The sequence below is a fragment of the Dendropsophus ebraccatus genome, chromosome 7, assembly GCF_027789765.1.
Source record: "Dendropsophus ebraccatus isolate aDenEbr1 chromosome 7, aDenEbr1.pat, whole genome shotgun sequence".
NCBI classification, from domain to species: domain Eukaryota; kingdom Metazoa; phylum Chordata; class Amphibia; order Anura; family Hylidae; genus Dendropsophus; species Dendropsophus ebraccatus.
Window position 1 is genome coordinate 65442236 of NC_091460.1, and position 23011 is coordinate 65465246.

The 23011-nt window shown below is 42.5% G+C and overlaps 1 protein-coding gene across 1 annotated transcript in view; it reads left to right on the top strand.

Annotated features, from left to right (window-relative positions):
- Positions 1–1057: 1057 nt before the first annotated feature.
- Positions 1058–23011, top strand: part of ZDHHC2 (zinc finger DHHC-type palmitoyltransferase 2) — a 97082-nt gene continuing 75128 nt past the window's right edge. The window contains exons 1-2 of the mRNA XM_069977673.1: positions 1058–1298; positions 18757–18783. Of these exons, the coding sequence (XP_069833774.1) occupies positions 1169–1298; positions 18757–18783 (157 nt within the window). The 5' untranslated portion in view covers positions 1058–1168. The remainder of the gene's footprint in view (positions 1299–18756; positions 18784–23011) is intronic.

Here is a 23011-nt window from a genome sequence, read left to right on the forward strand (position 1 = left end):
ACAGGTGGGCACTGGCATGCTGTAGTGTACGGGCACAGGTGGGCACTGGCAGGCTGTAGTGTACGGGCACAGGTGGTGGGGTGAGGTTGGCACTGGCAGGCTGTAGTGTACGGGCACAGGTGGGCACTGCCAGGCTGTAGTGTATGGGCACACATGGTGGGGCGAGGTTGGCACTGGCAGGCTGTAGTGTACGGGCACAGGTGGGCACTGGCAGGCTGTAGTGTACGGGCACAGGTGGTTGGGGTAAGGTGGGCACTGCCAGCATATAGTGTATGGGCACAGGTGGGCACTGTCAGGCTGTAGTGTACGGGCACAGGTGGTGGGGTGAGGTTGGCACTGGCAGGCTGTAGTGTACGGGCACAGGTGGGCACTGCCAGGCTGTAGTGTATGGGCACACATGGTGGGGTGAGGTTGGCACTGGCAGGCTGTAGTGTACGGGCACAGGTGGGCACTGGCATGCTGTAGTGTACGGGCACAGGTGGGCACTGGCATGCTGTAGTGTACGGGCACAGGTGGGCACTGGCAGGCTGTAGTGTACGGGCACAGGTGGTGGGGTGAGGTTGGCACTGGCAGGCTGTAGTGTACGGGCACAGGTGGGCACTGCCAGGCTGTAGTGTATGGGCACACATGGTGGGGCGAGGTTGGCACTGGCAGGCTGTAGTGTACGGGCACAGGTGGGCACTGGCAGGCTGTAGTGTACGGGCACAGGTGGTTGGGGTAAGGTGGGCACTGCCAGCATATAGTGTATGGGCACAGGTGGGCACTGTCAGGCTGTAGTGTACGGGCACAGGTGGTGGGGTGAGGTTGGCACTGGCAGGCTGTAGTGTACGGGCACAGGTGGGCACTGCCAGGCTGTAGTGTATGGGCACACATGGTGGGGTGAGGTTGGCACTGGCAGGCTGTAGTGTACGGGCACAGGTGGGCACTGGCAGGCTGTAGTGTACGGACACAGGTGGGCACTGCCAGGCTGTAGCGGGCAGTAGTGAGGTGCAGAGGCTGCTGCAGCAGGCTGGTGTACAGGAGAGGGCGGGGCGGGGGCGGGTCCTGCGCTCAGACACAAACACACACTCATACGCTGCGCTGCTCCTGCATTGCCCGGCGGACTGTGGGCACCAGACAGCGGGCAGCACAGCTCACCTTCCCCTGCCCATGAAGAGGCCCCGTCTGGATGATGGCGCCGTCGGGCCCTAGCAGCGTGAAGAGAAGGTGCAGGCGGTGCCTGTACTGGATCCCGGTGCTCTTCATCTCCATCATAGTGTGCTGGTCCTACTACGCCTATGTCATCCAGCTCTGCATAGGTGAGAGCCCCCTCCTGCCCCTCACCCTGTGCCCGGCCACACTACACGGGGCACACGCTCACCCCAGATACATGATGTCACTGGCGCTCACTTAGTTGTAGTGTCAGAAGCAGGGGGCACCAAGATGGTGGCAGGGTCTCCTGTGCCATAGCGAGCACTCAGTGCCCTTTACTGAAGCGACCTTTGGATGCTGCGACAGTGTTGCCGCAAGTCGTGTCATGTAGAAGTACAGGCACAGGTTATATGGACTCCTATAGAAACTTACACAACTTGGGGAAAGTCGCATCTTTCGGGTCCGGGCGACTTTTCTGCCGGGCTCCATCTGCAGGATTCTGGCCTCATTTCTGCCCATAGGGAATAGTAGGATGGGGCTGGTGGGTCACACACAGCTCCTATGGGATTTACTTTAATATGCGACAATTGACTTCTGCTGCAAAATGTAACCTGTAACTTTCAAGGGAATGTTCACACACATCAGGTTTGTTGCATAAATGTCTGTGACCTCAGCTGGATGTATCTGAATGGGGTTGTTTTGTTGGGTGATAATATACCCTAAGGCTATGTGCACATAGTTTTTCAGCTGTATTTTCCATTGTCAAAAAGGCAAAAAAAGTCTCAAGAGTTAAACTTTTTTTCTGCTATTTGAGGTTTGTTTATGGCATTTCCTCTCCATTTTTACTGTTTTTAAGCCAATTTTTACATTTTCTTTCTCTGACTTTTTTTGGCTACTGCAAAAAAATACTAGTTTATACAAAAAGATATAAGGCTGTGTTCACACATAGTATTTGATCACAGCAACAACCAGCAAGTTGTCACATCTTGTATTAGACGGCAGCTTCATTTGTCTCTAGCCTAGAGTACATTGGGGTACCGTCCTGCTGACTGGTGGACACAAGCTGTCAGTGCAGCAGAGACATGTCAGTGCTGCTGTACGTCACCTCCCTCAGCTTTTCCTGCTTTCCTATGGGCTGCAGCATCACTAGGTCCCATGAAGGACCTGAATATAGTTCTCTTCTCTAGCTCTATGTCTGTGGAAAAGGTTCAACAGGCTGAGTTAACTGAAGTGTTTGCCGCTATTGGGGTATGTGAAATGGTAAATAGGGTCACGTATAGCCAGCTAGTGGTAAGAAGTTGCCCAGTGCCCAGTGTCGGACTGGCCCACCAGAGGACCGGAGAATCCTCCGGGGGCCCCCAGCTTTAGAGCCTGACTGCCATGTCTTTTCTCACTGGTTCTTCATTGGTGGGCCCTCAGGATCATTTCCTCTGGTGGGCCCCAGATACCCCAGTCCGACACTGCTATAGTTCCCAGCCACAGTAAGAGCTCAGGGTACTTTGATAGCAGTACAGTATAATGTATGCCCCTGTGCTGCTCCCCTCCTCTAGTAGTAAGTCACAGGAGATAGAAGAAACAGCCAGGACCGACTAAAGGGACAGGCAATATACAAAACATGCTAAATCTATGGAGCTGTACACATGTCAGAAATCTGCATCAAGGGCAGCAGCAGCCAGCATCCTATACATGTGCATTACCCCCCCTTAAAGAAAAAGAGAAGAAAGAAAAATAGTAATAAAAACAACAGTGGAGACATGTGTCATTCTACCTATTCTCATTGTAGGGACCTATGGGGCTCATCCCTCTGCTGCACCCCCACAGCATAAATCTTAGTGTAAGCCTGGGATTTCAGCTCCAGATCCTGTAGTAATGGACATGTCGGATTTGCAGTCCCCCTGACACATGTAGATATCCCCTTGTGAACCAGTGGCAACCAAAAAGATGATTGAAGGATGTAAAGATGTAATTTTATGTATGGTGGGTTACGATCTTACTCTGAAAGACGCTAGTGTGAGCCCTGCAGCCCCCTGAGTGCTGCATCGCCGCTGAGATACTCCTCATGTCTGCTGGAGTTGGGTAATCAATGGGTTAAGTGATATATGTTATTGTCTTGTATCTGTGCTGCGCATCCCCTCACCCTGGATCTGAGCCAGCTGGTTATGCAAGAGGGCAGTGCCAGCTGCTGTGTCCCTGTATATAGAAGTATACGGGGCTCCTGTACTGATGGCTTGTTTGCTGGGTTTTTGTTGGTCTTGTTTATATCGGGCTACAGAATATCGATATTCCAGTTGTGAAGTGTAAATATTTTATGTAAATTTCATAAGTATTCTGGCATTATTATACAGGACAACGACTGTGGACATGAAGCGTCTCCGTAGATGTCAGTGTATAGATGCTGTGTATAGCTGTCACCCTGGTCACACAGGGACGTGCACCATAACCAGTGCTAGGGATACATGGAGCTGTAGTACTTTGCAACCATTTTCTCTGATGAGAAATGAAGCTACTAGGAATAGTTCTTCATTAAATTATTATTTTTTTTTCCAGCTCTTGTGCGGACTGAGTGTCTCCATGGTAACAGACAGCAAACACATTGGGCCTCATTTATCAATGCTAACAATAAGACTTTCCTTGTTGCCCATAGCAACCAATCACAGTGCCACTCTTCATAGTCTGCCCTTTAGAAATGAAAGCTGCGCTGTGATTGGTTGCAAAGACAGCTTTTCTTTAAGGCAATTTTCATGAATTTACCCTGTAGAGTTTGTTTGCTGGCTGTTACCATGGAGACATATAAGGGGCGTTTTATCAAGCAGTCTTACAGTAGGAATGTTCTATGTGCAGACAGGGGTTTGCAGGAACATAATAAAGAATCTATACCCACCCGTCCCTCTGCCCCCACAGCACTGCACCACTGCTGATGGACCCCTGTTGGCCTCCTGCAGTTCCCACTTCTGCAACATCATGGCCAGGCTCAGGAATGCCCGCTCAGCTAGTCAGTGACTGGGACGGGACACCGCTGCAGTCAATGACTGCCTGAGCCTACACTTCCCACTGCTTCGTGAGGACACTGGAACACAGGAGAAACTGGAGACTGCAGGGTGAAAGCAAGGTGGTGACACGGGGCTGTGGGGTCATAGGGACAGGTAAGTATAGATTCTATATAGAGAGAGACAAAGTCCAGCACCACCCACAACGATTTCAACTGGGGTTTTGGGATGTGCAAGGCTGAAGGAAGCTCATCAGCACAAAACAGCTGTTGCCTGTTGTGGGACACCACCCGCTGTCCTTACTTCCCGCTTTCCGTGTCTGATTGCTTATCTGCAATAAAACGACTCTTTACTGTCCTGTTGAGTGCTGCTAACCTTTCTTATCTACATTTAACATAAGCATAGATTCCATATTATGTTCCCTCACCCACCCTGCTTGCACTGTATTTTTTGTTTTCGCCGGAGTTCTCCTTTAAGCTCTTGTCTACTATGTGATCCCCAGAACTGGAGCATTATTTCAGTACACTATCGGCCAGTTTAGCATTACGTTGTGATAGAGTCCCTGCACACTGCATGCCTGTCTGACAACACCAGTGTTCCTGATTGTTGTTGGTAAGATATGCCCAGTCTTGAGGCTTCCTAGCAACAACTAGAAGAAACAGGAAAGATTCTCCATAAACAATAACACTATTGCTTCTCTCCATTGGTTGTTAATGTGAAGGCCTCACGTATGTCCTTTACATTTACAGAAGGCACTGCAGTCCAGAGCCTGGATAGTATTTCTTACACAGCACCTATAATATTAACTACATCAAGCTCTTTTAGATCTTATCCACATATCAACACCCATACCCTATGCAGCAGCTTACTGAGCCTCTGTGTGGCCATATTTCATGTTTCACCATGTGGATTCTTCATTAAGCTCCATACTCTATACAGGAAGAACTGTTCTGTAAATATATTTCTATAGAATCCAAGTACAATTGCAGATGCATGAGTATGATGTGTGGGCCCATAGATGTCAATGGGTGCTGCTCTATGAATCTGTAACAGCTGTTTGCACAAGGGCAATAATCTTACTAGGCTCAACCTGCATCTGGGTTTTTATTGAGCTTTCCAGTCAGCAGAGCTGTTACTGGTTCCATTATACTCTAGAGAAATGTGCAAGGGCAAGCAATGGCTGGCAGAATAAAAAATAAATCCCCCCTCTGTGACAGCAATGCTAGAATTGGAGCAAGCTAAGGGTTAAGTGTAGTTTTATTTTATTCTTCCAGCCATAATTTGCCCCAGGGCAATTTCTTTATTTGACAAGGAGTCCATTAGTGGCTGAATATTTGGGGCAATTGGTCTGTCACATTGTTATGGCGTCCATAGTGAACAGAGATTGTATAGGGAATACAAGCAAATTCCGAACTCAGCATACCACAATAAACTGTGTTAATCTTGTGTGTATACATCATCGGATTAGTGCAACCTTTCAGAGCCTCCTTGCCCTGTTATTAGATGCAGCTTTCACTGTGAAAATGACTTCTCTAGTCATGCATTAATTCCAGGGCCACTCAGCGCCTAGTAAATGGCTTCCATTAATATAAAGTATTCTGCACTTAAGGATGTTTCCTTATTGTATAACACTTACTAGGAATTCAGAGACAGGAAGCTCTAGCGGTGCTGTAATACTGATATGCCAGGCTGAATATCATGAATGCCTTGTTTATTGGATGTGGTGCTAGGGCTTTCTGTACACAACATGTTAAATTATGTGAAATGCATCTAGAAACATGAATGAAAAGGAGAGCTCCGAGACAAGATTTTTTTTCTACGTGACCAGACACTTTGTTACAGCCTCCAGGGTTCATTAATATTTCTTTTTTTTGGTACCGTACTGGACAGCCGGTTGTCTGTAGCAAAGTTTTGCAGCATGTGGAATTAGTATCCTAGAGGCACTTATCACAGGTGGAGCGCTTTCTTTATACTCCACTGTTTCATGCTGGCTCTGTTCTGCGGGCATTGTTTCAGGCTGGTTGTTTTATGTAGGCCCTCTGGAACCAAAGAAATATGCCAAGCTATGCACAGCTTTCCACATATTTATTTGTTCCTGCCAGAGGTATGGATATATCCTTTTCACATTTTAATACAGATCTTTTCATCATGTTTAATAAATCAGTAGTACGTACAAATGCATGAAATGTGTAAATGAGAAATCATGATCGTCCCATCAAATGGAACCATTGTTTTATATAACAAAAATACTCCTCAAAGTGTCCAAATCAACTACAGTAAATATTTTATCCAACATCTGAAGGTCTGTAACTCCAGAGAATGTATATCACACATGTCTAAACGAATGCATTACATATGGCCCCATAAGGACAGTGTTTATCTTCCTATGCCCACAAGTCCCTATGTGTTTCCACCGAGTGTAAGGTTACTTTCTTTCCCTGAAGCAGCAGCAATGCTTAGTGTGTAATCTGTTCTTTGTTGTGTTGCTGTGTCTGTTTCTTTCCTTTCAGATCTCATAACACCTTGCAAAGCCAGTGCATCAGTAACCCTTATCTTCACCTACACCATCTATAGTTGTGTACTGTGCATATCCTTTCCCAACATAGTGATAGCCTGTTTAGTCCATGTTCACCAACAGTATGTAATGGCATAGCCGTAAGGAATATGTGCTGTTCTGTGATTGGTCAGGTAGCTAAAGGAAAGAAAGTACCACTTTGAATACTACTTGCAAGAAGCCCAGTTGTAGTCCTGCCCCCTGTAATGGAGATAAAGTAAAATAGCATTAAAAAGCATTAAAGTCACTTCTTTACTTTTCTGAAGGGTTAGTGTAACCCTCTTTGAAACATTATGGGGGACATTTATCAACGGTTTTGCGCCTAATTTTCGGTGAATAATTGCACTTTTCACCCATTTTTGGTCTAAGTTCTATTTATGAACCAGTATTCGACAGGTGAATATTTTTTAGATGCGACTTTTTTTTTATCTGCCTGTTTTAAGTATTCACCCAATAGTTTGCATAATCTGGGATTAGCGCCCAATTTATAATTTGCGACTTTTTAAAAAGACGCATAAACAGGCGCAGGCTTACGTCTGGTCAGTATCAGGTGAATAAAACTGCGCAATTTTATCATATTTGCGCCTTTTTTGTGCCTTTTTTATTAGATACATTTACTATGGCGGTACTACATTTTAATGAATCAGTCACAAGATATTGGAACAAAATGCACAACAATCCCCATTAGAATAGTTGCACTTATTAGACTCCTTAGTAAATGTCCCACCAAGTGTTTTAACTGACTGTTCACTTACTGCTACTGTAATAACCAGTAGGAAAAACTACACTTAAATACATTCAGATAAAGCTAGCTGTCACTTAGAACTTCATTACTGTGCAAACTCAAGGATACAACTTATGGATAGCATTGAGTCATCAGCAGGACAGACTCTGTGCTTTCCACTTACCATTTAGCATTATTATAAGTTCAGTCAAGGATAGACATGAAAGTATTCATGTGCCATTTTATTTTGAGTTTATCATTTTATTTTAAGCCACCGTCCCACATGTTCTTGGCTGAGCACTAAGTTTTGTTTTTGATCTTTACTGTAGGAACCAGTTTATAGAAAGCTGGCTGTTTCCAAGTATTCTGCCTATGAGCGTGCATTATTTTCACCCTCCTGCCATCCACTTCATAGATACCAATCTGCTTTGTTGCTCAGCATGAAATGCTTTGGAAAACTCTGAGGATATAGATCGTGCCGATAACCCATGCAGGTTACTTTCCCAGACATAAATCTGTTGGTTTGTCATGAACAGCCTTCTTTTTTACTATCATATAATATATTGTCAGTGATTTTTTTTAAGGTAAAAAAGAGTCAGCTGCCTCAAGAGATTTTGTTAGATCTATTTGACACCTACTGTATATATCCTGCATTTAATTTCCCGAAACTGTAGAAAAGCTTTGGATAAGCAGCAGCTGAATTTCTTCTATCAGCCTGGAAAGAAGAGTGACAGATTGGCTGAATAGCTTATGTTAACAGGGTAAAACATTTTACATTGCATTGAGGAGGTTGTACAGGGGGATATAAAAGATCCACAAATTATAGATCATATTGAACGCTCACAGCTAGAAGGATTTTTACTCTAATTTGGTCGCAGGTCGCAAAACCATTTATGCCGATGGAGATTTTACATTGAATTTCAACCGTGGGTGTGCCATAAGTGGGTGCTTAGATGTTTTATTGGAATTAAATATATTTGTACATTGGGTATCCCCTAAGCCGTGTTTTCTCCAACCTAAGTAGACCCAAGTTTATCAATATTGTTATGCCTGTAGGCATTCATTTTCCCTACCACAAATCTACCACAAAACTGCTGACAGCCCTAAACTATGTGCGCTATTAATGACTGAGAAAGTTTTAATTTTCTGGGCACAGCTGTTAAAGAGTCAAAGGGGCGGGATCTTTCCTAAACAACTGTTAATGGTAGTGTCCATGGCCCCACCCCTTACCAGTAATTGACAGTTTACGCTGTAAATTATTAATGAGAGATGCTGCCATAACAGTGAGCTTGGGTGTAGAACCAACCTTCCTTTCCTTCCAACCTGGCCCTGTACCCCTGTTTCACACATGGTGAATGATGTACTCTATATCACATTATTAATGATCTCTTAGATTATTGACATTAGTTGAGTGGTCCATGTTGTGTGACCAACGGGGTCAGTTTTTGTGGGGGTCCTGTCTTTGATGCGAGCAGGATACATAGTGTCATGTTTTAAGTGATTTTAAATGTTTTTGGTGGTCTTTTGAGGAGGCTTGTCTCCCATTATCTGTATTTTGTATAGGTGATTTTTTCAGTGAAGTTTATTTTGATGTACGGCTTTTGTGCATATACTGTTTTCTAAGTAAATGTCATAACTCTTTCCTGGATGGTATATTTAAAGTGGGAAAATAACAATGGTATACAGTATGATATCATGGACAACCTTTGCTTATACCTTATGAAGAGAAGCAAATTGAGTAGGCTGAAGCATGAGTATTATTATTATTATTAATTTTTTTTATTTTTTTTCCATTACTGCTCCATGTATTTCTAACGAACTATAAAATGAGAAAAGTAAAAATAGAAATCTCAAAAATAGATGTAAACTCTAGCCAGGCGTTAGCTGATTGTTCTGTATTATAGGTTCTCAGTTGTGATTGTAATGTGGAGTCAGAAGCTAATTTCTGAAGATGAGTGCTTCCACATAATTATACATCTAACCTTGCAGAAGTGACTAATCCAACATTTGTCCTGAAAGTGTCGGATTATACTTACAGCTGTGGTATGATTCAGGGGTTTTATAAGACATTACACACTGTTAATAGCATAGATAAACTTATATGGTGTTTTTTTCACTTTTTCTGTATCTCTTCTAAGTAAGGTTTTTTTAATGTTATATACCATTTGAAAGCTGTGTTTTCTTGTGCAATATAAGGCTATGTTCACATAAGGCTATGTTCAAACAACAGCCGTGCAATGTCAGCTGTAGGAACATTATTTTAGTTCAACATTGACTGCTGCCCCTTTTGAATGTGTCGTTAAAATAAAAAGTTCTTTGACTTTAATGCAAAGGATGGTTGAAAAAAAAGTACAGCTGTGAACAAGTTAAAATAATGGCCGTTTTTTGCGCAACAAAGTCCGAAAAAATGGCTGTTGTTTTAATGCTTTTATTTAATAATACTTTTAGGCCGGGTTTACATATGTCCGGCGGTGCGGCGGCGTTTCCCTCCGGCGCAGGAGAAAAGCGCCGGAGGGAAACGCATCTTTGAACTGATCCCATTGTTTTCAATGGGATCGTTCAAAATGTGCGGCGGTGAACTAGTGGCCGCCGCATCGCCGGACCGTCGGTGCGTTAGGACGCATCTTGCAGCGTCCTGGCGGACCGCCGCTCCGGTGATGCGGCGCCGCACCAATTCAATCGAATAGAGCGCCGGATGCCTCGCCGGGCAGGACGCATGCCGTTCGGCTCTGGCATCCGGCGTTCAGGCAAATAGTAACACAAAATAAACATATATCTCCCCCTGTGTGCTCTCCCCCTCCCCTATAGTCCCCCCTTGGTCCCCCAGTAGTATATCACCCCCCCTGTTTCTCCTCCAGTAGTATATAGCCCCCCTGTTGCCCCCCCAGTAATATTTAGCTTCCCTGTGTGCTCTCCCCCAATTAGTATACAGCATTGCTGTGCGCTCTCCCCCAATAGTATATAGCCCCCCATGTGCTCTCTCCCCCTCCCATATAGCCCCCCTGTGCGCTCTCCCCCTCCCATATAGCCCCCCTGTGCACTCTCCCCCTCCCATATAGCCCCCCTGTGAGCTCCCCCAATTTAGTATATAGCCCCCGTGCGCTCCCCCGCAAATCCCATTGAAAATGACAGGAAAACATACTGGGGAAAAAAATGTCAACTGATGAGCGCAACTTGTGACAACTGATGACAACTGATGGAAACTGATGGCAACTGATGGTTTTTAATGAAAAGACGGATAGAAAAACTGATCACAACTGATGCATTTTTGGCATCAGTTGTGACATCAGTTGTGGTCAGTTTTTAGGCAAAAAACGCAACTGATGCCAACTTATATATGTAAACCCAGCCTTATTTGTATAGCGCACATAGATTCCGCAGCACTTCACCTATCTGTATGTTTTTGGGTGTGGGAGGAAACTAGACTACCCGAAGGAAAGTATACTTTTCCGAAAAAGTATGTCAAGGGAAGATAGCCTTGGTGGCAGGATACAAATTTAGGGGGAGATTTGTGAAAGGGTGTAAATATACACCTGATGTAAGCTGCCCAGAGCAACCAATCACAGTTCCTCTTATATTTTACCAGAGCTAAAAGCTGAGCTGTGATTGGTTGCTGTGGGCAGTTTACACCAGGTGTATATTTATACCCTTTCATAAATCTCCCCCTTAAAGGGGTAGTGCGGCGCTTAAAATTTATTCACAGAATAACACACATTACAAAGTTATAAAACTTTGTAATGTATGTTATGTCTGTGAATCGCAAAGTTGTATAACTTTGTAATTTGTGTTATTCTGTGAATAATTTTTTAGCGCCGCACTACCCCTTTAAACTTTCTGCAACTCCGTAGCTGGCTGTACACCAAGCAGTTGGAATACATAATTGCAAGAAGTCCCATAGACTTGTAAAGCCAGCAAGTAAGTCTATAGGACTATTGGCAATTCCTTATACTGCTTACTTTTGCAGTTGGGCTATACAGTATCAGGAAGTTTAAATGAGTAGTCCATTCTCAACTAATATAGTTATACTTGTAGGGCTCGTCAACCTAAATGTATCAGACTTGCCTTATTATATACTGCTCTTTCCCTTCCATTGTTGATAGCTTGTTGTCTAGGTTGCTGACCACCTCTCTACTCTAAAATCAGCAGTCTTCCTGGTGTGTATAACTATGATATACAGTGTATATACACACTATATCTCAATACATCTACATTAAAGCCATATATATATATATAACTTCCATACAACTGCTTTTAGAGCACAGTGGTTGTCCGTAACTTAGACAATGAGCTGTCTACAATGGGAGGAAAAGTGCAGTATATCAGGAGAAGGAGGCACATTTGCTAAATGATAGTATTAACAAACATATTTAACTTGAGGAGTCCTACAAGTTTAACTATGTTAGTTGAGATACTAATACCACTTTGCGGCTATGTTAACAGTATGTATTAACAATGGCCATTGTTTAACATAGTAGTTGTTTGCTGTGTCAAACAACGGCCACTGTTTGACATGTCCCTGCGGCCGATACTGCCATATCAGCACAGGAACATCATTTAATTTTATTTGGGTTGCCGGAACATTTGGGTGTGTCTGCAGTCCAATTAACCATAGAGTTTATTGCAATATACGACCGTCAGAACGGCCATACATTGTGTGAACAACAGCTGTTGTTCACACTATAGCAGCAAGAAATAATTGACATGTCAATTATTTCCGCAGCCATATTTGAACAACGGTATTTGACAATTTGACAATACAGTGTGTGAACAACAGCCATTGTTCCCCATAGGCTTCAATGTAGTGCATTATTGCTTTAATTGCCAACAACAGCCGTTCCCGCCTTAAAAAAATACACTTTATAAGTATTTCCTGTAATAAGTATATGTTGGGGATTTGTATAACTTTTGGGGGGCAATATAATACTTTAATAAAACATTTCGCCGGACTTCTCCTTTAACATTTGTGGACTATTTTTCTTCTGCAGCTTTTATTTCTTGCAGTACAAGCTGCTGAATGCTGTTCAGGTCTCATTCTGTAGGTCTGTCTGGTGGCTCTGTCTGCAGTGCTCTCCCTACAGGTGACCCCAGACACAGCTTTTTCTGGCCTCCAAAAAAAAAAATGCTAGAAAAAGTGCCAAAGATTATCTTGGCGTTTTTTTTCTGGTATTTTTTACTTTAGGCGTGAACAGCTTTTTTAACAAGTAAGCATGGCATTTCATAAAATCTAATTGGCTAACAGTTAACATGTGTCCACAGCGTTTTTCTTTTATTTTGCATTTTTGCAAAAAATGTAACCATTGTGAAACCAGGCCATGTTCAGACCTTGTAAGAGACCGGCCATTCCGTGACCCGACTGGCTCACGGAACGGCCAGTCTCTGAAAAGATCATCCTAGCCGGTACTGCAGTACAGGCCGGATGATCTTTAGCGCTGCTTAGTTCTGATGCGGGCACATCTGTGCATGCCTGCATCAGAACTCTCCACTGCACACTATAGAGCGTGCGACCGGAGCCGCTCGCTCCACAGTGTGCACCGACAGGGTTTTCTGCGGCCGCTATTCAATGAATAGCGACCGCAGAAAACTGACATGTCAGTTTCTTGCGGCGCCGCTAGGGATCCCAGCCGGAGTGAATACCATGTATACACTCCGGCCGGGATTCCATAGACGGCAACGCCACGTATATTTTTGTATTAATTACGGCCGATATCGGCAACAAAGGCCGTAGTTTTATGAAAATATACGTAGTGGAAAAATAGCCTAATGGTACTCTAAGGTGAGATCTTCCTATGCTGTCAGAGACACTATGATGGAATGAGCACTGAATGGCATCTAACAGCTTGCACTTTAATACATTCATGCTACAGATAAGAAATGTTTCCCTCACTTCCCTTTCACCCCTACCTTCCCTTATCCCTATCCCCCTTATTTCCTTTCATCCCATACTTCCCATTCCCCATTTTTCTCCCTTTTGATATAGTTTTATACCATAACATTAGAGTATGTTAATACATATGGCGACTTCCCAAATGATACGCACATTTATACATTTTCATGCTTCCACATTATGGGACTATCCTTGAAATATGATTGTAATCTCTTTCACATGAATGTCAAGCTCGCCAAATGCAAACTGGTTTATTGACTTAATTGACTTGTTTATTTCTCCTTTTATTTTTATTTTTTATTTTTCCCTTGTTTTGTAAGAAAAATTTGAATTACCAATAAAATTTGAAAGAAATGCACCAGAACTGTTAATTAAAACCAATTAGTTAATTATGTCTTAATTAATACAGTTCATACAGTGCAATTAAAAATAATAGATAGCCATTAAATAATGAGTCAGCCGCATTGTCTGTGTCTTCCATAAATACTTACCCAGGCGACTTCTCACCTCATTTTGCTCATTAGCACAAATTAACAGAATGTCGCTTTTCATGTAGTGGAAGACTTATTTTAGGCATTCTGACTGCAAAATCAAGTTCTTCTATGAAAGTATTTCCATGCTGAAGTTCATGACAGCACACACCACTGGGTAGGTCTGTTCTGTAAAGACTTTTTTTTTTTTTTTACCAGGCCATTACATGAATGTGGAAAAGACAGATAAAAGACCATAGTCACAGTTAAAAAAAAAACCTAAGCAGATTTTTCAGTGGCCAGTATGCTCTTTGGATATTTATTTTGACCAGCTGAATAGACTATAACTGTTCATTACTTTTCTGTTTTGAACATGTCCTCATCTGAACTTTGAGTCACTTTAACAAGTTCAATGGGACCTCTGGTTACTTTTCTTTGTGTTAACCATTTTGAAGACTTGTCACCAAGTCAGCTGCTATAGACTGATAGTACATTTCTTGTTTTTCCTTATACTGTGTATTTAGCGGCGATCTTAGGATTTAATCTCTCTTTGTTCGATAATTTCCTGTCATATTTATCCACCATAAACCACAGCACATTTATATGTCCTCCATCTTGCAATCTGTTAACCTTCTCATCTACTGACCCATTATGGGTTTCATGAGCGCCCTGTTCCAACCATCCAGATGTTTAAAACATCACCACCTTCTTAAGGCCCTATTACAAAAAACGATTATTGACCTTACTTGTCTGATTACTATTCAGGCCAATAATCATTTTGTAATAGCGCATGTTGATAGGCAACGATCAGCCGACATGCACAATGTTGGCTGATCATTCTCTTTGAACATACTGAAAGATCATGTCAGAAACTGCTGCTCCTTGCAATAGGAAGGCTGCAGCATGTGGATATTATTTTTGCTTAGCCTTTTATTTGTTTACTCCCTTGCCCCATGTCTATTTATTGGTGACTAGAAATGTTAGATTTTTGTGAACAATAATCTTACATATACAGTGGTACCTTGGTTTAAGAGTAACTTGGATTAAGAGCATTTTGCAAGAAGAGCTCACAGGTTTTCAAAATTGTATCTTTGTTTAAGAGCATTGCTTTGGTTTAAGAGCTCCCTGTACTGACCCAGGAAGTCTCCCTCACCTTCCAAATCATAGCAGATCCACTTCAGGCTGGGGCTTACATCAGGGAACAGGACTGTGGGGGTAATCTCATCATAGCTCTCTCCCCAGACAGAGAGGGCTGCTATACTATGACCACATATACCCTGCTCACTCCTTCATGCTCCCTGCAGTGTTTCCTATCCTCTCCTGCTATAATGTACCTACACTAGACTCAGCTGTACACACTGCTGCTATAATGTGCCTGCACTCACACTCCGCCATTCACACTGCTGCATAGAAAAGTTTCTGTCACTGCCCTCCTGCACAGCTCTGCGATTCTCACTTCCTGATTGGTCCATGCTGAACACACACCCCTCCCCCATTGCTGTAATGTGACCACTCAGACCTCTGACAGCAGCCCTGCTTCTCTTTTCTAGCCTGTTGTACTACGCTACTGCATAATGGGGATCTGCAGTTCCATTCTGTATCTACAAACTGCTGCCGTTTTTTCAGGTTTATGCACTTACCAGACATAATACTCCACATGCTGATTGCTATACTGTACAGTAATTTATATGACATATTCAGCTGTTTCTAAATGTTTATTTCATTTGTTTTACATGTTAGTTAGAATAAACAATCATAGTGTTTGGGGTTTGGAACCAATTGTCTGCATTTCAGTGATTTCTTATGGGAAATTATGTTCGTAATCCAAAGCACCACTGTACTGTAAATTTGTCTAAAGTATGCAATATTGTAGACATGACACTGTTACTATTGTAGGCACTGTTACTATGGCAAATGCTCCAATATACTAACAAAATTGAGCCAAGAAACCAGTACTAGTGTTCTAGATTTGTTTTGTATTTTAGGGTATAAACCCACACACCGTATACGCAGCAGATACGCAACAAATACGCAGCAGATTTGTTGGTACAGATTTGATGCTGTGTTCAGTTATTTAGATCTAATCTGCTGCGAGTTTGCTGCGAGTTTGCTGCGTATCGCAGCAGTAAATACACTGCATATACGGTGTGTGGGTTTATACCCTTAAACACATTTTGCACCTCACTAGATACTTTTAAATGGAATTTGTCACCCCCTGATGATCTACCAATTGGTGGCACCTCTGGAGAAATATCAGTATAAGCATTCAGAACATATCTGTGCTGACAACATTTTTATTTTTATAACAAAAAGCCTTTATTTGGGCTCTAAGTAATGTCAAAGATGCAGAGCCTAAGGTTCCCTTGGCCCTAGCACCAATACACCTCACTGTGATGCATGCACGGTGCAACTCGCTGATTATGCAGCTGGCAGGCATAGTAGTGTTATGGCCAAGGGAATGATGGGCTCCACTTTCTAATAATGGCCTGAAAAAATTGAATAAAAATGTAAAAAAATTATGAATATAAAAACACAGACACATGCAACAAAGGTTCTAATAAAAGGTCAAAGCAAAGTGGAGTCCTAAAATGTGCTGTATGTATTTATAAGGTGGGCCACAATTTTGATACAAAATACTGATCAATAGGTGCAGTAAGAGAAAATGTCTCCCATGTGTATTAAAGGGGTTATTAGGCACTAGCACATTTGTTACATGTTGCTGCCATATAAGAAAACATTACAAAAATGTTATGCTTACCTCTCATTGGGGGAGTACAGAAAGGTAAGCATAACATGTTTGTTCTGTTTTCTTTATGGCAGCAACATGTTAAAACATTTGCTAGCATCGGATAACCCCTTTAAAGTGACTCAGTCCCCCCAATCTGACCCCACCAAACCGCTTGTACCTTCGGATAGCTGCTTTTAATCCAAGATCTGTCCTGGGGTCTGTTCGGCAGGTGATGCAGTTATTGTCCTAAAAAACAACTTTTAAACTTGACCAGGGCTTAGATTGTGTATGCATTAGGCTGGCACAACCTCTCTGTCCCTCCTCCCCACCCTCCTCATCATTAGGAATGCTCCAGGCAGATTGCCTACTATTCCCCACCTGTTTAGCCCGGCACATGGGCTGGATCGTTAAGGCACCGGTGCAATGTTCAGACAGGAGAAAATGTTTCAGTGGCATTCCTAATGATGAAGAGGGTGGAGAGGAGGGACGGAGGGGTGGTGCAAAGTTAGGGCACAGATACTCTAAGCCCCGGCCGTTGGGCACGGGTCTGATAGTTTAAAAGTTGTTTTTTAGGTCAATAACTGCATCACCTGCCAAACGGACCCCAGGACAGATTGTAGATTAAAAGCCGCTATGCGAAGGTACAAGTGGTTTGGGGGGGGGGGGGGGGCAGATTGTGGGTACAGAGTCGCTTTAAATCTATCACACATTGGGTGTCACTAGAATAAATGGACACATTTTCTGTCTCCTTTAGATTTATGCTGTTGTTGTTTTGGCCAAAATCTCTCCCACCGTACCTTATTTTAGGACATCTACAAGATGCATTAGTAAGGGACAATAGTATTAGCACAAACTTAGTGGGATCAAGACACTCACTACTGTATCCATTCTTACATGTCAGATTTTAGATGGATTGTCAAATGTGATGATCATCTTTATCCCTTGCATGTGAATGGGGTTTCTGCAGTCTGACTACATGCTTGATTATAGCTATTCCATGTGATATAATTTTTTGTCTACAACGGAAATGGGAGAAAGTACTATGTTACTTATACTTATTTCTGTGGCCTCCGCATGGAAAAAGATAAGCCCCATGGAATGACAAGTAGAATAATCCTTATTTGTGTCCTGCAGTTCCATAGCATTCTGCAGCAGAAATCAATGTCAGCCTTAGATTTCCTCTGCGGAAATATACATCAGATTTATTGCTGTTGTGTGAACATAGCCTAATAGATGCCCAATAATACATTGACTATAATATTTTGGAATGAGAATCTATTTGGCAACCATGAAAAAGTATATAGGGCTGCCAGGTTTAATTTCCCAGTGACATCAATTTTTCCAATGTTTGTGTAAGGACTCCTGTCAGGTTCCAAGTCTAATAACTTAATTGTCATATGAATCATAATATTCATTTGTTTAAAAGGCCGGAAGGGAAACATTCTGGTATTACCAGGCTAGCAGATGGGTTAGTTCAATGTAATTCTATGTAGCTGTGCAGTGTGAACAAGTGGTGCTAAAACACAATGTATCTGTGTACCAGGAGTTATTACAAGTACCTTCCTACAAAGGAGCGCTCAGTCAGAGCGACTAGACGACAGATGTAAGCTGAAGATGAGGAGCTCATCTTCATTTATTGCGTTTATTACCATAGATAATTTACCTATTCAAAGAGTTCTGTACTGTATAGAAGCATTACATGTATAAACATCACGGTTTGCAGCTTCAGCAAGTTAGAAGTATCTCCCTATAGTCATCCGGGGCGGATCAGTGCACCAAAATGATTTATTAACATAGGTGATAAACTCCTAATATCTTGGAAATGGCCCCAAGGATGAAGGTAAGAAACTTACCTTCATCCTCAGTGCTCCATGCCCTATAGGGAGATATTAGCAGGTTACATACTTCTAGGAGTAAATGGTAAGAGTACATCTGAGTATAAGATGATTGTACCAGGACTATCTACATGGATATACTGTATTTAGTAATACATTTATCTATGTTAATTGTCTTCATGTAGAACATAGAAAAGCTGTGCTTTGTTGTAATAAGTTGCCATGGCCCATCAGTGGGAGTAAGCTTCCTTCCTCCATGTGATGATGAATCACTCAACCACTCCAATTTTCCATCAGTAATGTCCTTAACCATCATAACAATGTATATACAGTATAGCACTTCATCTGTAGTCCCTAAGCTTGTATAAATATAAATTTACAATTTTTCTATCCCTATGTGTCTGATATGGATGGTAATGCAATGTCTGCTTTTGTCTTTACAGTGTCCATGGAAAATATTGGAGAGAAAGGTAAGTAAGGCTTTTTTATTCCTTGTGATTTGCATATAAGAAGTTCTGTTCAGTTTGGCATAGCCAGGAACGCCCATTCTGCACAAATCAATAACTATGAAGTTGTAGTATCCATTTAATGACCAAAATGTTTTATGACTTTGTTATCCGGGTCACATCAAACATTGACATGCCATAGAAACATGTCAAACATTTCTCATTGGTCAGGGTCTAGATACTCAGACCCTCCATCTCTAGATTCAGCACTTTTCTTACTATCTCCCTTCTCTGCAGCAGATGCGCCCCATAGACTTTTTATAGAATCTGTCTTTTAAGGAGTTTGTATGTTAGTGTGGGTTTCCTCCAACACTCCGAAATACACAAGTAAGTGACTTAGAGTGTCTTTTGCAGTGAGAAGGAGAGTGTCAGGAAGAGAAGTTCTAGTGACCAGTGAATGATTTTTTTTACACATCTCTTTGACATGTCAAAAGTTTTTTTAAATGACAACTGACTATGTAACTTTGTGAAGGTGATTTTTTTTTACCAAATACAAAATAAGCATTATATGGAGAAATTGGGCATGTGTTTCTAGGTAGATAGCAGAGGAGAAAAAGTGAGATAGGATTAGACTTCTATCTTTAGGGCATTTCAAGATAATAAATCTCGGCTTAGTTCTGGAATCATGCCACATAAAGGATACCAATAAGTGGTCGATATTTCTGATTTGGGAATGGGATGTTGGAGGCAACATATTACAGTGTGTAGAAAAACCTGGAAAGGGTCATTACTTTAATTAGATTGAGCCATCACACAGCATATTTTGACAGGTTGTTTCCATGTTCTGGTTTCATATTGAATCTACTTAATAAGTTAAGAAAATTTGTTCAGATTTAGTAATACTGTCTAATTTTTATGCATTGTGTCATATTCAGGCCCTTCCCTAACATCAGGGCCGTATTTACAACAAAGTACCCGTGGTCTGGTGCCTAGGGCAGCACCTTGCAACGGGTCAGCACCAGGAAGCAGGGGGAGGGAAACAACTTATTTTTTATTTACTTTTCCACCTCCGGTTTAGACTTGCCAGTAAATCTTGTGTCTTTCCCGGGGGTATTGTTCAGGTCTGGTATGGCAGTGTTATCCAGTCACAGTATGGCGGTATTGATCAGGTCTGGTGTGGCGGTGTTATCCAGTCACAGTATAGTGATATTGTTCAGGTCTGGTGTGGCGGTGTTATCTAGTCACAGTATGGCAGTATTGGTCAGGTGTGGTATGGCAGTGTTATCCAGTCACAGTATGGTGGTATTGTTCAGGTCTGGTGTGGCAGTGTTATCCAGTCACAGTATGGCGGTATTGTTCAGGTCTGGTATGCCGGTATTACCCAGTCACAGTATGGTGGTATTGGCAGGGCCGGTTTTAGACTAGATGTGGCCCTGGGCAAAGTTGAAGGTGGGGCCCCAAATGCTGAAATATTTTAGCAACAATTTAAGGTCCCCATACATTTTACTCTTTTGTTGGTGGTACCTGTTGCTCCTGGTGGGTTCGGCCATCAGCGTAAGGTGTATGGGGCTCTCTGGACAGTCCTCTGACAGATGATATCAGTGGACATAGGGGGTCGAGCTTGATGGAAAATCATTGCCCAACCTCTTTGTTCTCAGAGAGATAAGCCGCCATCAGATCTGTATGGCTATGGCTTTCCCCTCTCATTGAGAACACAGGAACACTTAGATGTGGCAAATTTCTGTGTATGGGGAGGACGGGACCGAATGGGAGAGATAATTGTCAGCTGAAGGATTGTTCAGCCAGCAGTTATTGGAAGTGTACGGACACTTTTAAGGCCGTATTACACGGCCTGATATTCCGTAGAAGTGATCGCCAATCTGGTAGAATGGAGCTCGCTTAGAGAGCCTACTACATGGCTCTTTTATGATGCAGCAAAAGCTATGGAGGAGATTTATCAAACTGGTGTAAAGAAGAATTGGCTCAGTTGCCCCTAGCAACCAATCAGATTCAACCTACTTAGAATCTGAGTAATGAAAGGTGGAATCTGATTGGTTGCTAGGGGCAACTGAGCCAGTTTCACTTTACACCATGTTTGATAAATCTCCCCCTATGTGTATATACAGTATACAGTATATCATTAGTGATGTGTGTGCAATCCTTGCTGTATATAGTAAACAATAAAGATATATACTACCTGATCACGTTCCCCGGTGTCCTCAGGCCGTGTCTGTGATATATACTACCTGATCATGTTCCCCAGTGTCCTCACAGAGCGATAGCGTCCTGATTCGGACTATTTTCGCTCCATGTATTAGGGCCCTTACTCAGTTCAGAAGGTTACATGCTGGGACTGCCGCTACATGTCAGGACAGGACTGCCGCTACATGTCAGGACTGCCCCTACATTCTGGGACTGCCGCTACATGCCAGGACTGCCCCTACATGCCGGGACTGCCCCTACATGCCGGGACTGCCCCTTCATGTCGGGACTGCAGCTACATTCCGGGACTGCCGCTACATTCTGGGACTGCCACTACATGTCAGGACTGCCCTACATGCCAGGACTGCCGCTACATTCTGGGACTGCCGCTACATTCTGGGACTGCCGCTACATTCTGGGACTGCCACTACATGTCAGGACTGCCGCTACATTCTGGGACTGGCGCTACATTGTGGGACTGCTGCTACATGTCAGGACTGCCCTACATGCCAGGACTGCCGCTACATTCTGGGACTGCCGCTACATGTCAGGACTGCTGCTACATTCTGGGACTGCCGCTACATTCTGGGACTGCCGCTACATTCTGGGACTGCCACTACATGTCAGGACTGCCGCTACATTCTGGGACTGGCGCTACATTGTGGGACTGCTGCTACATGTCAGGACTGCCCTACATGCCAGGACTGCAGCTACATTCTGGGACTGCCGCTACATGTCAGGACTGCTGCTACATTCTGGGACTGCCACTACATGCCAGGACTGCCGCTAGTGGTGTAAACACAAGAACTATTTATATGAATTGCTTTAAAAAAATAAAATAAAAAAATCACTATAATCAGGACCAAATATTACCTCCATACCGTTATTGAAGAAAACACACTATATATAGGCCAATATTACCACCATAGAGTGACCGCCCCATAATGACTCTATATACACTATATACAGACCAATATTACTGCCATAGAGTGACCACCGCATGACTCTATATACACTATATACAGACCAATATTAATGCCAAAGAGTGACCGCCACATATCTCTATATACACACTATATACAGACCAATATTACCGCCATAGATTGACCACTGCATAATGACTCTATATACACTATATACAGACCAATATTGCCGCCATACAGTGACCGCCACATAACTTTATATACACACTATATACAAACCAATATTACCGCTATAGATTGACCACTGCATAATGACTCTGTATCCAGACCAATATTATGTGGCGATCACTCTATGGCTGTACTTTTGGTCTGTATATAGTGTGTATAGAGTCATTATGTGGTGGTCACTGTATGGCGGTAATATTGGTCTGTATATAGTGTCATTATGTGGTAGTCAATCTATGGCAGTAACGACTATATATACACTATATACAGACCAATATTAATGCCAAAGACTGACCACTGCATAATGACTCTATATACAGACCAATATTACCGCCATACAGTGACCACCACCTAAGGACTGAATACCACCTTATTTTTTTTCTCACCGTATTGCCTTATATACATAGGAGCTGCAGCCAATCAGTGGCCTCAGTGGTCACCTGCAGCAATTACATAGGACTGATGAGGCCAGAGAATGGCTGCAGCTCCTATACACAGTACATTCACCTCAACACTTGGAGTCAGCAGTGCTTATACACACACACACACACACACACACCATTATATTTATACATATATATATATATATATATATATATATATATATATATATATACACACACACACACACACACCATTTTATATATATATACACACACACACCATTATATATATATATATACACACACACACACACCATTATATATATATACACACACACACACACACCATTATATATATATATATATATATATACACACACACACACAATTATATATATATATATATATATACACACACCATTATATATATATATATATATATATATATATATATATATATACACACACCATCACACACACACATCCATGAAAACACATTATACAGATACAAACCATCCA